A 15,876-nucleotide genomic window follows, 5' to 3' on the forward strand; every position below is an offset into this window, starting at 1 on the left:
TTATAGATTTGTATTTATTTTCAACGGGGAAATAACATGAAAAGTAATTATGTATTTTCAATTCGTTTGTGTATTGTACGAATGCACATCACAGAAATTCTCAGCATTTACTTCCAGGTTTCGTGTAAAATCTAAGAAGCCCTGGGGTTTTTTTTGGCAGAAAAGTTAAACAGTCAGGCTTCATTTGCCTAAAAATCTTTCGCAATTTTATTCTTGCGTTTTAAACTGCAATAATAAAGCTCTGGTATTTCCATTCTGTGAACAAGTGAGAAATAAAAGGAAAAGATTTTGTTTTTGGTAAAGATCTCTGAGAAACTTTATTCAAACGATTTCGGACAGGCAGGGGAAACCCTGGGGACGAAACTGTCCTCGACCCTCAGCCCTAAAAAAAATCGTGTGCATTTTACACGGACTTATCAGTACACGTGGAAAAATTGCAACAAAAACAACGATCAGAAAATGAAGGAGAAGTATAGCTAAACATTTCAGCAAGTAAGTATATGTTAACTATATATACCAGTGTCTACAGTACCTCTTTGTTGTAATAAAATATTGCAATAAAGTGCATGTCCATTTTTTTTCTTCAGTCAGTCAGGAAAAAAACTACTTGCTGCTAGGGGTGTCAGCAACACCCGCAAAAAGGTTTTTCCAATGACGCTAGCTAAAAAGGGAGCATCAACTGCGCTGTGACATAAAAGGGATGCATGAAACTGTTCCATTGAATTGAGCGGGGCCATAGTTTAGTGGTTATCACTCTCGTACTCTGTGCGGGAGACTAGTCTTGATTCCCCTCATAGCCCCAGGGTAAACCCAAGCCATGTGAGGAAAACTGGGTAGATGGCGCACTGTGTGGGTCGTTAGATGTGCCAGGGAGTTGTCTGGCAGAGCGCTGATTCTAATTAAGTTTGTGTAGGTCAGAGTGAGCATTAAATACTCCAGGACTCCCCATGAAAGTCATGGCCCCTCCTGGAAATAATAGACAGGGTATATCCCTTGATATTTGTGAGGCTAGCCATGTAAAGTATGCACATCTATCAAGAATGAATTATATACCCATTATTTCACATGTAAACAACTTGAAAAAAGGCTTTCCCCATGCAAGCAAATCTTCTGGTTATAATAAACACGAGGGTGCCGACTTGCGGGCGTTTTTCAAGGTTTTTTTAAGGTTTTCATCTGCAACCGCTGGGAAAAGCCTGGACCGTCCAGAAGCGCAGGGCGAGCTCATTGGTCTCATTTAAATTTTGTTGAGAAGAAGGAAGGTGCATTTTTGTCGTCGTATATTATTTGTGTGATTTTATTACAGCTATTTATTGAATAAACACTACCAATGCTCAACATTAAAAGACAAAAGTTAAACATGGAAATAAATGTTAAAAAAAAAGTTGTTTCAGGGGTGAAATTTTAATTTTTTTTAAAACGCAGGAAGTTGTCTGACAGCCCCCATGGTTTTTGCAGCGTTTCTGGCAAGTCAGCACTCTTATTAATAAACATAATAGCATGGAAACAAGGGTAGAAATTATTTATAATGTATATAACTTAGGATAGGGGCTTTTTCCTAAGAAAGGCTCTTGTGTTAAGTTTTCTCCTTATGAAGTTGTCTTTGTACAATGATCAAATAACATGGAAACGAGGCTATGGCTTTGTAAGATTTTTATTACACCGCATACAGTGAAACCTTGCTATGAAAGATTGTTTGCATTATGTATAAATGTGACAACCATCTTTTAGGAACTGCACCATTACACAACATTGCCGATCTTATCTTTCACCACTTTTCGATATTATAATACTAGTCCATACAACCCATGTCAAAATCCACTAAGGCAAATTTTGATGACATCTGCAAGAACCCGTCAATAAACAAAAAATAATTTTTCAGACATTTATTTATCTGTTGCCTCTATTGTTTAGAGTCTGATCAAAACAACGTATAGAATCCTGTCCTTTGATGAACGGTTAAGGAAATGTAAAGGTTTAAAATTTTGTTGACCTGTTAAAATAAGAAAATTATATTTTTTTAAATTTGTTTACCCATTGCCTTCATCATATAGACCTTAAAACGCTGATCAAGGAAATGTATAGAATCATGTATCTTTAATAAATGGTTACAGAGATATTGGGGTTTAGAGGTTTTTTTATGACATCGTCAACCCGTTCATTCCGAAACCGATTCGCAGACCCAGGAAACTTACCCAAATTGGTCTCAGGTGATCCCTAGTTACCCACACGGTAAAAATCGTTGAGTCACCACCTCTTTTTCAAGTTATTTGACCTGAAAATTTTAAATGCATTGTAACAGCTTTAGTAATTTAAAGTAAGATAATGACTTTAAATTACGTTGTGCCGTAGCGTCAGAAAATTTAACATTTGAGTCAAGTTTTTCTGTTACATCAAAGAAAAATGAACACATATCCACTTTGCCTGTTACAGACAGACAGACACACACTCTCTCTATTATTATAGAGATTAAAAATATAAGGTCTTCAATGTTTACATTAAATATTGCATGGAAAAAGGTTGACTTTTCTTTCTCATCAACTTTATTTTCATTTCGAAATTTTAATCTTATTTGGAAATTGTATTTCGAAATATCATTGGTTGATAAATTTCCATTCATCACGGCGGTTGTACTTATTCCAACTTCTGCAATACTAGCGAATTAGAAAAAGTTATGCAGTATGCTTAAGTGGTCGCTTATTCATATACGACTATGGCGGATGAAGTGTGAACCCTCTGAGTGGCCCACTTCACACAGCGGCTCAGTCATTTAATTTTCTTAATTCTCTTTTTTTTTAATACCAACTTTTTAACACTATCCCAAAACTGGAACCAAAATTAGCATGGTGTAAGATCATAAAATTGTCACACTTGGTGGGAGTTTATTTTCTTCTATTTACTATAGAACAAGCAATGATGGCAGTTGGATAAATCTTAATTTTAGAAGAGCAAATATTTCCAACACTGCATTTTTTATGCATACAAACTGCATAGGATTTGTGATACATTGTTTTTTTTACCTCTTGCAAACCGACAGGCAAAACAATCCATGCGAAGCTGTGGACCAGCCCAATACAAACTTTAATTCTAGGTGGGACATGTCACTTGCCTTTGATCCCTTGATATTTATTTTTTGTTGCAGCGACTAATATAGAAATGGATTGATGATAAGATATAATTCATAATTTTAATTTTTTTTTGTAAAAAGATTTGCAGATAGCATTTCAATTCGCAAATTGCAAGTTACGACAAAATCTGAATCCTTGATCAATTTTTTTTGCACATGTGCGAAAATAAACATGAAAACTTATAAGGGGGGTTATAATCAGATTGCAATGTCTGAAATTTAAGGAGCCAAATTACTAGAGAGGGGGCACTTGTTAGAAGGAGGGGGGCTTTTGTTGAAAAGTTTAAAAAATTATGTTGGGTAAAATGAAAACAGTATTGTATTGTAGATCATGTGCATGATACCTGCTTACGTTGAGTGTCCTGTGCTGTAGCTACCATGGAAGAAAAATATATATTTTTAAATTTTTTCCAAGTTGTATTTCTTGGATGAACATGATGTTCAAGTTTACGTACCAATACCGGTATACTGGTGTTTAAGTTCTGCTAGATACATCACTAATAAAGTAAAAATGTGGGTGACAACTGTAGATGACAACTTTAATCATGCTTTAGTAGATATTCTTTGTGCAAAAAAATTGTTGTTGTTGAGCAAATCATTTTTTTGTTTTATTTATATCTACAAAAAGAAATGAGAAAACAAAAAACTGAGTAAATTATCCACTAATTTTATAAAAAATGTATGTTTGTTTCCAGGTAGTTACCAAAGTATGTTTACATTAGTACTAGGAAAATTAAAATCTCGATGACATTTTTTTACCTAATTTACCTCTAAGTGCAATATTTTAAAGTATATACCAATAAGCTCTTTTCCATATCCCATGTTTACAAATAATCGTGGCGGCTCTAAATGTTAGTGCAACACGAAAACGAGGTTTATCTTAAACCATTTGAAATTGTAGCGGGAAAGTGCACAAATTACTTAAAATAAGTATACATTTTTCCCTATTTTTGGCTGCACTTGAGTGAATATGGATCAGTTTCAGGCGCTATTACCTCATAGTAAAACAGGTAATGGTTTGGAAGACTTGGGATCATTGCGTGTTCCTGAATTAAAAAGATTTTGTTTGTTTACAAGGAGAAAACATCTGGCACAAAAGCTGACCTTTTCCTTCGAGTTTATGCTGAATTTTGTCGCATAACAAATGAAAGCAACAATATTAATATTCTACATGTTCTGAAGAAGATCGCAATACTTATGGTATTATAAAGGGAGATTGTCATAAGGTCCCATGGAGCCAAGATCTCAGTAAAACACCACCATTTACATTTATTCAACTGTACAATTATCTTGTAATAAGAACAGTTAAATACAAACATATTCTTCTTAAAAATACACAGTACAAAAGGCTTAAGTCATTTCAATTCTTTTAAGAAGGATTTATAAAAAATATTGGAACTGCCTCAACAAATACACACTTTTATTTTGATGTTAAAATGAAGGCGTTCATGAGAAATAAGTTGTACATGTTCATTGTAAAACTACCACTACTGGTGATGTTGCAGCTACGCCTTGCACCCGTTCTGCAGGTACTGGTCTTTGCGGGTTTGGCCATTGTAATCATGTAGGTTGTGTGCTCTTTCGATTGGAGAATTACAATCGTGAAGGCTTGAGAGAGATGCCATCTTCTTCTTGTACATGTTGGGATGTACCACATAACTTGTCGAATGCTGTACCGATGGAGGAGGTATTGGTAGCTAAAATAAAGTTTGGTAGTAATCTAAAACTGTAAAGCCAAAAACAAACTTGTATGATCCACACGCTGTAGACGTAATGATACACACTTGAATCAACTTAAGCAAGACCCTTCTGCTTGTTTGGAGCAAAGTTGCTTTTTTTGTTCCATGAAATGAACTCATATCCATCTCAAGGAGCTGTTTAAAAGGTACAAGAGGAAGTGGTTAGTTTCGACACCAATCCTGACCATGTTGTGACATCTGAGCCTGTAATGACTTCAAAAGAAACACCTTGCTCTTTCAATAATCACTATGATATCACTAAAAGAGCATTCAAGCATATGATGGATCATTATGCTTCATCCCTTTCTATTTCTCAATCAAAAGAGATTTGCCACCAGCTCTTGAAGGTGCAACAATGAACCAAGGGTTTGCAAAGCATATCAACACTTTGCATGCTGCTAGAAGAGCATACATAGAAGCTGAGTCATCATCAAAAATCAGACGTGCCTTAAAACATAAAATTAAGGTAAATTGTACTCAATTTGACAGAGGTTGTAAAGTCTTTTACAAGAAAGACGAATGCAACAAATGGAAAGGACCTGGCACTGTAATAGGTCAAGATGGAAAAATTGTCTTTGTGCGACATGGAAATGTTTATGTTAGGGTATCAACCAACAGATTGATTAAAGTTGGGCATGAATTTCAAGAGCCAACAGAAATAAAAGTTAACCTCAGGTGAGGCGAATTGCATTCGTGAATCTTCAGACGAAGAAAGCACTAATCAATGACAGCATGCAGATGCTGATATACACAATGGATTAGAACTTGACGATGTCACCTTGGACCAAAACATGACTGACAACATTACGGGTATGCCAAAGAAAAACGATGAAATTCGCTACAAGCAACCAGGTGACAACATTTGGAGAGAGGCAACGATATTCAGCAGAGCTGGCAAAGCAACTGGGAAGTGCAAACTGGGATGCACTGTACCTATCTGAATTACTGGGGAAACTGCTAAGAAAAGACGTAAAGAAAATCACAATAAATACCAAGATTGATAATAATAATCTACATTCACTTATATATTCAATGAAAGTAATAATGAAAAACGACTGCGTATTGATATAGCAGCAATAAAAGATATGCTAATTCGTAAAGAAATCAATACAGTGGAATGGATACCCACCGAAAGACAATTGGCTGATTGTCTGACAAAACATGGTGCTAGTTGTCAGAGTTTACAAGATATTCTGTTGATTGGAAAACTTGATGTGTGACATTTTAAAATTGACTATTATCAAAGTGTTTCATTTTATTTCCTTGTGCACACAGGTTGTGTACCTTCTTTTGCTGCAGACATTTCAAACATAATGGACGTTCTACGAACTACAAGAAAAAGGGAGGCATGTGTTAGTGTTGATCATTATGTTTATTATTTGTTTCTTTATAGTGTAGTATTATAACTGGTGAGTGTAATAAATATATGTGTACATTGTTTCACTATCTATGGTTATTATCTATTTTACACTTATATGTGGAGAAAATATTTTTTGATGAAAAACACTGGTCTTCTAAAATGTTACCTGCGTTGAGTCATTTTTACAGAAGAGCTGTGTTGTCTGAGTATTTTACACAGAGAGTTGCAGATAGGAAGAAATTATACTTATACATGGTGGTTGGACCAACAATCCTTAACGCTAATAGTAAAAAAACAGCTTTTTTTAAAGCCACAAATTTATAAAATTCATTATTTAGCTAAACATTCTGTCCAGCTACCTCCTTGTACAGAAACTTTTTTACGCTTACATGAAACTTTATTTTCTCAAAAATTATTTGGTTCTTCCGTAAAAATTAAGTATTTTCATTGGTTGATCATAGGTAAACAAATAAGTTGATCTGTTCATATTGGTTTTAAAAGTTTATTTATTGCTATGTACACCTCCAGGGAGCATATTGTACAGATTTATATAATTTCGTAAGCTAAGGATTTTTTTTTGATGAAGAGCGAAAAACTTTTCCGTCTATTTAAAATAAGTTATTTAAAATAAATGTTGATATGGCATACCCAAAATCAATGTTTTTAATTTTTTGTGGCTATAAAAATAGCCGTTTTATTGTGTTTGGCGTAGTATAGTAGTAGAATGTGACAAGTTTAAACAATATATTTTATCTCTTATCTTTTCTGCCTGGTGGGGGCGTAATCGTGGTAAAAAGTTAGTTAAGTAACAACAAACAGTGAATATCTGATTCATAATTGGTGACAACGACAAAGGGATTATTCCATCCAGAATGTGATAACATTTCTACCAATTGCTCCTTCCACATGTATTCTGAATGCAGCAGTCCTGTGACTGTGATACCATAAAAGAAGGGGTTTGTATAAAAACTTCAGTACCATCAATGATAACACATGTTGTGGGATACTCTCGAAATTGGTTAGACATGTATTTTCGAACCATTTGTTGAGAAGGAAATGAGAACAACAGAGGAAGTTCATAATAAAGAAAGTTTATCCAAGTGGTAAGTTTTCTTGAGATGTGACCAAAAGATACATTAAAATGATCAGCAATATCATCAACAAACAAACCAACCTTTAAACGTACTAAGACAATAAAAAACTCATCCAATAAAGACAGTGAACGTTTACGACCAGGTTTGGAATGACAATATCTTAAGACTTTGGACCAGACCAATAGTTGATACTATGTAATTTTGGTTCCGAGTATGAGAAACTGATATAACAGTGACTCACAGTTTCGAAAAACAGTGTAAAATTTTACTGTACGTGGATCACTTTTTATTTTTTCTAAAGAAAATGCATTGCTCTGGTATGAATTTTTTTCATTGTTAAGATCCATAATTTTATTTTTTAGCACAACAATATTATTGGAAAGTTCCTTGATGTCATCTTCCATTTTCTCCTGAAGTATACTATATTGACTAAGGAATTTTGTGTTGAATGAAACTTGGCATATGAGTGATCATGAGCTGTTGTATACTCATTTCTGTCATCGTTTAAAACATAAAAGGCAGTTGAAACTAATAGGTAAAACAATGCTATTATCTTCAATATTAGATGTTGAAATCGAGTGTTCAGTTGATAAGGAGGCACTGCAATTTCTTGGAGGGGGTCTAGATGGTTTAGTGGAAGTAAAACGAGTGTATAGGTTCAATGATGGTTTAATTCCCTTATGCAATCTCCAGCTGGTTGGGTTTCTTTTATATTGGTCTTCTCTGAAGGTGACATAGATATGTGTTCTTGGTAACAGAGAATCCATTTTTACCATCTTGACGCTTGATCAAGCTACACCATGCATTTTTTTCCGGGTATTGCATGGGGAATTTAAAAAAATGAAATAGGGTTCTACTTCCGTTTTTGTTGTAGTACGTGCTGTTACATCCAAAAACTGCACACTCCAAACTACGAGAATATTTTCGTTTTCTTGCCACACCCTTACTACTACTAGCCTTTTTTATCTGTATCCATAATTTTAGAAAATATTGAAATAAAGCTCACTAAAAGGTTAAAATCTTTACTGCAGTGATACTCCTGTGTATTTTGTGGAACCGGAGCAGATATCAAATAGCATAGCATCAATATTTTTGGAAAACAGAATTTATTGTTAAGATTTAAACGTCATGTAGATTTGATTTTGTTATCAATGACATTATCAATTCACTTTTTTGTGTGCAACCAATTTTTTTGTATTCAATCTACAAGTGTTACAAGAAATCAAGAATAAACAAACAAGAACAGGCAAGAATATGTTTAATGTCATTTCTGATCCCTATTTTTAATTTAAAATGTATTTGTATCAAGATATTCTCCAAGTTTTATCACTTAAGCATATTAATTCTGGACATATGCCCACTTCATGGTTATACAGGTCACAATTGCCCAGGCGTAATAGGGTGAAATAATTGGTAACTTACCTTTAGAGGAAGATGAAATGGAAGGAACGTGTTTTTCTCCTACTTATTTTATGCGCTATCACAATACTTGTGTATTACCGAGGCACACTGAAATCCAAAAGACTACCCTTAACCAAATCAGAGGATTTAGACACATTTAAAGAAAAGCGCAACACATTTGCACTAGAATTAGATGATGACCATAACAATTGGCTGTCCATGCATCCTTGGGATGTTTGGCAAGAAATGGTTACAGGCAGAGAAATAACAGATCGTTCTGAAAAGTTTGTACATATGATATTGAAGGCTATGTCAGAAAGTAAGATTTTAAGTGCAGATGTTGGTTATAAGGGTACACAATTAAAAGCACGTTTATATTTGGATGGACCCGAAAAACAGGTTGTTGTGTTCAAACCAAAAAGGTAACATTTTTCTCATGCATTGCAAACATAACAATCCTGTAATCATAACTCTGTAATCAGTATATTTTTTAAAAATATTTAAATGCTATATCAAAAAGTGTGTGCCAAACTATTTTAGGTGTACTTTTAGGTGGCATTTTTGCTTTGGGCACATGTCTCTGAATAATTTTAATTATGTAATATAAACTTCAACGGCTTTTTGTTATGTTTTTATAGATACGAGCGTGACAAGGTATTAGGTGGAACACCCTATGAAGGCTATGATAGACATAATGCCGAAATTGCTGCTTTTCACTTGGATAGGTTGATATTTCGTATAAATTTTTTATAGATATGTTTTGTTAACAATGGTAATTGTTCTATATCAGTTTTAAAATCTACAATCTCGGTCAAAATATGCTGAGACATGACAGCTAATTTGAAAGATCGCCACCACAGGTGGTTGTGTTAGCTATTTCCACATTAGATTCACACATTTTGATCTTGTCAAAGTTTACTTGTCATGTTCAGACATTTAGGATCAATGATTATTTGCTAGAGTCTATACTCTTAAAATGTGCTAAGTGTTGCTGACGTCAGCATGGCCTTTTTCTGCGAATTGTGAGGCCTTCGTTGGCCCGACATGGATTATTTTGTGATGAAAGCCATGTTAAAGAGTACAACTACCAAATTTTGAACGTTGTCTCCCAGGCCAACATGTGCTCAAAAGTAGCGACTTTGCAGCCCGTTGCTGCAGATCAATGACCGTTTGACGCTTTTGTCAATGTTTGAAAAATGACGAAAAAAATGTCCTTACTTTTGTAAATGAAGAAATCTTTTTTTTTTTTTGATTTTATATGCAATTTCTTTTATAATGATTTTATAAACTACGTCACGAAATTGTTGTCAGAAGACTTGACGTTGGGTTGCTCCGGCTGCCAAGTGAATTGTTTTAAAATTGGGATCATTTTCAAATGACTAATTTATTGCGGCTGTAAAGTAGGTGTAATCAAGTTTATATAGTCAGTAAGATTTGTTATGTGTTAATTTTTAGACTCCTTGGTTTTAACAGAGCACCCCCTGCAGCTGGTAGAATCATTAATTTAAACACAGAAGTATTACCTGTGTGCAAAAATAAATTGCGCAAAACATTTTTTACTGGTGAGATTTACATTGTATATTGTGCTTGTAAAATAACATGTTATTGTTTGTATGCTCATTTAAGTTCATTTTGTGTTTTAGATGGTTCGAATATTTGTTTCTATGGTGTATGCATGTATTGCAGAAAAGAGGAGCCAGCTTGTGGGAAGGGTGAAAAAATGGAGGGCTCTCTAACACTTTGGTTGCCAGCAAAATGGAAAGTTGCAAAGATGAGACATCCTTGGCAGAGAACATATAGAGACAAAAAGGCTAGGTTCGTTTTATTTGCTTGAAACTTATTTTACAGGCTTGTTGCAATAAGTCCGCCATTTTTTAGCTAAGTATTGGAAATTGAAAACAATAACATTTTACATTTCTTTAGATGGGAGGTTGACATGAATTACTGTGACAGTGTTGTGCGGAAAGTACCATACAATGAAGGTCCTCGTCTGTTAGATATCATGGATACTTCTATATTTGACTTTTTAATCGGTATGTACCATTTCGTGCTAACGTTTTATCGTTCTTTATTTGCGAGTTTTAATTTAGGAGGTAACATTTTAGGTAATGCTGACCGGCACCATTATGAATATCTTCAGAAAGATGGAAATCATGGAATGTTGTTACATATCGACAATGGAAAAAGGTAAATAATGAGTTAGAACGGATAACATGATGAATGCAGTAAATGAAATTCTAATAATATAGAATTTCTGAAATGTAGATGAGGTGACTTAATTTACCAGCCTGGCACTTAATCGAACCCGTCCTAAACAAAGGTGTTTCACATGAGAAAAGGGCCATATAGTCTTAGGCCTGGAAATGTTACGGTAACAATCGTTTTGTTATCGCTCAAGAAGGTGTTATCAGGTAACAGTAATCATGACAGAAGCAATCATTACCGGAAACTAAAGCACATAACCTATTTCGTCCCATGCGATTGTTTTGAAAGTAATAATTTAGCCACAGAAAGCACCTTATATCCTCTCTATAGTAAGCCGTATTTTGTCTGTCTGTCTGTCTAATTTAAAGACGGACGACCCCAAAGATTTTTCCATGAGTTAATGATTAGTCTATAAATATAATATACCTACTATATCTTTAAAAAACACGTCATGAATTGTCGTCAAACAACTTTAATGGTTGCCGTGGTTTGCTCTAGAAATAATTACACACTACACACAAGGCGCACACAATTTACAACCATTTAAAAGTCCTTTGTGTTCTTTCACTTGGCACCAACACGTGAATAAACCAGTTTCCAGGCTTACTGAGTTGGATGATTTTATACAGTTACACGGTGCTTGCAGGTTCAGCGTAATAAAAAGTCACCGAGACAAATTTCATTCTTTCTGACAAAATCAGCTTGAAAATCCAGTTCATCTAATTCCAACTACTGTTTAATATCTTTACCATTAGCTGACACAGCATTAATTGCTTTTAGTTTTGGCAACCCACATGTAGATGAGACGAGCATATTAGCACCCCTATATCAATGTTGTAGGTAGGTGTGTTTGTAAGGCGGATTTTCAGATTACAGCTGGAAATCAGAGAAGCTGGCAATCCAATAATTTTACGTTTTTCGTGACATACGGGTGTTTATAGAAATTATCAAGTGATAATTTGAGAATTACGGAGTTTCATACCGCGCAAGTCTGGGCACTGGCAAAGCGCTTGTAGGGACAAATTTTTATATCCCCCGCAGAGCGTAAGGCATTTGCTAAGAAAAACATGCAGTACGAAGATTCACTTTTTCCTTTGTATTTTTACTTTTTAAACTGGTGCGATATATTGATTTTACAATTATTTAAAGAAAGGATACTCAGTATTGACATAAGATTGTATATTATAAAGGTTCAAGACCTAAACTTGATTATTAATTTAATTGCTTCAAGTTGTGGGGTACACTCATCATGAAAAGTTGGCAGTCAAAAGGGAAAGAAACCTTATTTTGGTAGTTAGTTACATCACAAGTTTTAATATTGTCTTAAAAATATCACAGTGGTGATCAAAGAGGGATTGCTAGCATGTCATTCAAGATTTATATAGCTACTAGTACAACCAAAATAATGTAGCTGAATAAACACAGTAAAGAAAACAATGGGTTTTTTTCTAAACTAATAGTTTCATGCTCATTAAACAGATACCTAGCTAGCTATAATATTAAAAAACAATTCCAAAATTTCTTATTTTGTGTTTGCTAGAAACTTTGTTTAACTAACCAGGCCGGAGCTACCTACATTTTTTATAAACCAAATTAAAAATTGTCAAAAAGCTGGCTGTATCTGTCTCGTTGTAGTTTTTGTTAGCTAGGGGTCACACTGGGTCACTCATATATATCGTAGCCTTATTCATACAGTAATCAGATATATAGGTGGGAAAGTGCCCAGATGCTAAATGGGATCATAAAAATGGGATCATAAAAACTCATTTCTAATATCACTCAACTTAACAGTGGAGTTCAAACACCAACTTAGCCTTAAAAATTGCTACGACTCAATTTTGCATAGGAATAATTTTAATCTGTAGCTAAAGTACAAAGTTTCGACTGTTGCAAAATATAAAATAAAATAACATACTGTGGTTAAAATAAACAAATTTAATGGAAAATAACTTTTTAAACAAATTTAGTGACTTTAACTGTTTTCGTCAAATATTTTCGGTTGCCAAATTTTTCTTATGTCAATGTACCAAAATTACTATAGCTATCACAAAATTGTAAAAGTAGACCTTGCCTAAATTTATTCTTGCATTTTACCAAAATTAAGAACACAGTAATACAGTGCAACATGCTATTATATATATCCCTTCCTAGCTAGTTATGTAATATTTATATACAATAATTTCTAACGAAAAGTCAAAGCCAGTCATTATATCATTGAAGTGTGTATTTTATTTTTAGTCGATTTCATCTGTGCTCTTTTTTATATTAACTAGTTAGCTATAATTTGCAAATAAATCCTTTATTAAATGCTCTTCCACGTTAATCCATGTCAAACTTGCAGATCCATATATAGCTAGCTAGCTAGCTATAACTTACTGTAAAAAACTAACTTTTTATAGCTAGCTGTAATTTTTATTTCTTCTTGGCAAAGTGCACTGATAATGATAGAATAGTGTTTCTTTTTAACCATTACTTTATTCCTCACAACACAAAATGTATGGTCTATGTAGCTTGCAACTTCAGGAAGCTAATCCCTAAAACCAACATCAACAATATGTCTTCTCTTGCCTCTCTATAAAAGTCAATAATTTAAGTTTTCTTCGATTCCAACATCTTACCCATGTCAATATACCACAAAGAGGGTTAGCAACAACATTTAAACGTGTTAATAAAAAAGCAAAACGTCAGTTAAAGTAAAAAATTAGTTGAAGAAACATCAGGCAGGATTTTGCATTTCTGCCTCTTTTCGCAGCACTAACCAGAAATAGTTGTGAAAAACTGACCATGAAAATTATTTGGGCTATCAAGACAAATGAAAACAAGCCAAAAATTTGTCCCTACAAAGCGCTTCGCTAGCGCCCAGACCTGCGCGGTATGAAAGTCCGTAATGATCAGTTGTGCTATCGCCAGGGTATTTTTCCACAAAAAGTCATGAAGTTGAAAGAAATTTCTTGGGTGAAGTGGTGCATAACTTTTACCTTTTTTTTCATTTCATTTTACTGTCTTAACAAGTAAATATAAGATGCTTTGTTACTTCTTTACTGGTATAAGTCAGGGAAAATTATTTGAGCTGAAAAAACGTAGGAAAGATAAGTGGGAAATTTTGCACCTTGTGTTTGCAAGTTGAGGCGAAATAATTTAAGTAAGAACAAATACCTTAAAATGGTATTAAGTAAGAACGAATACCTTAAAAATGTATTAATTGGATTTCAACAAGACAGGCAACACGAAACATCCGTTAAAAAAAGAAACTACTTGTAAACAACAACCCAGCCATGAGTAAGTAAATGAAAGTAGAAATAGAAGTTTTACAAACAATAATAGTTCTCGAGACATTTCTTGTTCTAAAAGCTAAGGTGATCAAACAAACTTTGATTTTAATTGGCCCACTAGCTCAACTTGCAAGCAAACACATAAATTTGATCCTTTCAAGTAGGTAGTCAACAAACAACAAGTAAACAACAGGTGAGTCTTTAAAATACGAAAATTAAGCAACATTAAATTTTACCGAGAATCTCTCGTTGTTGAACGCGATTCCTGGCCACCTGCCGCTTCCATGATCGAGTTTGGCACTACTAAAATGGTTTATATGGGCATACATTTCGATATCATAAAATCGTTCGCGGTGACCCAATTATTTGTTGTCGAGAAAATCCAACATATAATCCAACAGGGTCTGTTTGTTCTCACATAGGAATATAGAAATAGAAATTTTCATCCTAGTTCTCACGTATTATACGATGCCATCGTTAAATAAAGTTATTCACATTTTCTATGCATTTTTTCAGGTTACGCAAATCTACTTATGCAAGACTTCAAACTTTTTCCACGGATAGTAACGACCCTTCTTCGTTAAGTGTTTTGTTGACAAGAATGTTACGCCGTGATCCGATTTACCCGATTTTGACGAAGGATCACCTTCAAGCTATTGATAGACGGTTACACAAAACGTTAGATGTTTTGAAAACTTGCTTTCAAAAGAAAGAAATCAATCATGTTTTATATGATGAAAATTTTTAAATTTTTTTAAAAGTGAGTTTATTTATTAAATATATGTTTATACCCAGTACTTCAGCAAATCGTATGGGATGCCTTCTTCTTGTGTATACAATGCCATTTGTCCATTGTAATGACTGATACGATTGAACGGTAACGCAGATTTTCCAGTGGCCCTTAAATAACTTTGAAAATCTTGCCGCATCTTGCTTAGGTATTGTGCACTTTTACTTGCTAAGGGTTCAATTACACGACAAAACACATACGCTAATTCGAATGCCTTTAATTCGAGTATCTGCTATTTCGAACAAATTTCTTGATACTTGCTTTATTTATAAAACTCTTTTTTTTACTTTTTTACTTTTACCTTGTTTATATGAAGACAGCGAATTTTCTATTTATATATTACCTTTGCTAAAAGTCATACCTGGTCGTGTATTTAAATTTGTTGGGATTGCCTTGCTTACAACCTCATTCCTAGAGTATGTTGCCTTTACAAATTCTTGTCACCAGAGCTGTTTGGGATAAAAGTCGAAATTACTTTCGAGATAAACATGGAGACAAAATTGGTCCAATCATTAGGTTGATTTAAAGTTTGAAAGTAGTCCTAAATATTCAGTGATTGTGCAACTAGGGAAAAGCTCGATAATATGCTTACCATATGATGTCATTTTTTTAGTAAGCCTGAGCTGTATAAGCTTATAAAGGAAAGAAATATATACCAAAGTTTTTAAATAAAGAAAATTAACTAGCCTTAGACAATATGCAAGGCAATTGTTTGCGAATTATCGCAAACTCACTTTTTTCGAATCCTGGTTTGTTGCAACAATACCTATTTTTAAAATGCGAACATAAGAAATAAAATCCGACGTGGTTATGGTTTATCAACAGAGATCCCAGTGGAAACAATTGTTCCAATAATTTTGTGGTAAATTAATAAACTTTGTTCCTTTT

General features: G+C 34.0%; 1 protein-coding gene across 3 annotated transcripts; it reads left to right on the forward strand.

Annotated features, from left to right (window-relative positions):
• The first annotated feature begins 396 nt into the window (after positions 1-396).
• Positions 397-15,010, forward strand: LOC130662344 (glycosaminoglycan xylosylkinase-like). 3 transcript variants are annotated; one of them, XM_057461189.1, is made up of 10 exons: positions 419-492; positions 7,683-7,855; positions 8,749-9,143; positions 9,360-9,446; positions 10,177-10,283; positions 10,365-10,536; positions 10,645-10,754; positions 10,827-10,908; positions 11,707-11,766; positions 14,715-15,010. In XM_057461189.1, the coding sequence occupies exons 3-10, from the start codon at positions 8,755-8,757 to the stop codon at positions 14,944-14,946; spliced, it is 1,239 nt and encodes a 412-aa protein (XP_057317172.1). In that variant the 5' UTR covers positions 419-492; positions 7,683-7,855; positions 8,749-8,754; the 3' UTR covers positions 14,947-15,010. The 3 variants fall into 3 exon arrangements, with proteins under 3 accessions (XP_057317171.1, XP_057317172.1, XP_057317173.1); XM_057461188.1 differs by lacking the exon at positions 7,683-7,855 and having other exon boundaries at positions 397-492; XM_057461190.1 differs by lacking the exon at positions 419-492 and having other exon boundaries at positions 8,751-9,143.
• Positions 15,011-15,876: the final 866 nt, after the last annotated feature.

Source organism: Hydractinia symbiolongicarpus, chromosome 10, assembly GCF_029227915.1.
Source record: "Hydractinia symbiolongicarpus strain clone_291-10 chromosome 10, HSymV2.1, whole genome shotgun sequence".
Taxonomy (NCBI): Eukaryota; Metazoa; Cnidaria; class Hydrozoa; order Anthoathecata; family Hydractiniidae; genus Hydractinia; species Hydractinia symbiolongicarpus.